The sequence below is a fragment of the Penaeus monodon genome, chromosome 20, assembly GCF_015228065.2.
Source record: "Penaeus monodon isolate SGIC_2016 chromosome 20, NSTDA_Pmon_1, whole genome shotgun sequence".
In the NCBI taxonomy this organism is placed as follows: domain Eukaryota; kingdom Metazoa; phylum Arthropoda; class Malacostraca; order Decapoda; family Penaeidae; genus Penaeus; species Penaeus monodon.
In genome coordinates this window covers 28795876-28796165 of record NC_051405.1, presented here as the reverse complement: position 1 = coordinate 28796165, position 290 = coordinate 28795876, and the positions used below count along the sequence as shown (strand labels likewise).

The following is a 290-nucleotide window of genomic DNA, read 5'->3' as shown; positions in this document are numbered from 1 at the left end:
TGTAACAAATCAGTGAAATTCATTATTATTTTTACAGGAAAGAGAGCAAATAAACGCACGAAAAAGCCAAATCAAGAATGTGAAGACGAGAAGGAAGGATGCTCGAACGCAGGTGGCAAGTGTCGACAGACCTGCAGACCCCGGGAGGTTAAGAAGGGAAAATGTGGAGACAGTTGCGAGTGTTGCGTGAAAGGCGAAGGTGGGTTGGTATTGTTGATATATATGCATACATATTGCACGCATTTATATTTTTTCGTTGCTGCTTGAAATTAAATTTAAGGTAACGAGCC

The 290-nt window shown here is 41.0% G+C and overlaps 1 protein-coding gene across 12 annotated transcripts in view; it reads left to right on the top strand.

Annotated features, from left to right (window-relative positions):
• LOC119585742 (mucin-5AC-like) overlaps positions 1-290 on the top strand; it is a 31530-nt gene that overhangs the window by 18335 nt on the left and 12905 nt on the right. For 11 of the 12 annotated variants that reach the window (XM_037934441.1, XM_037934448.1, XM_037934443.1 and 8 more), the window contains exon 4: positions 38-199. In XM_037934441.1, the coding sequence (XP_037790369.1) occupies positions 38-199 (162 nt within the window). The remainder of the gene's footprint in view (positions 1-37; positions 200-290) is intronic. The other variant, XM_037934447.1, reaches the window with a different exon arrangement.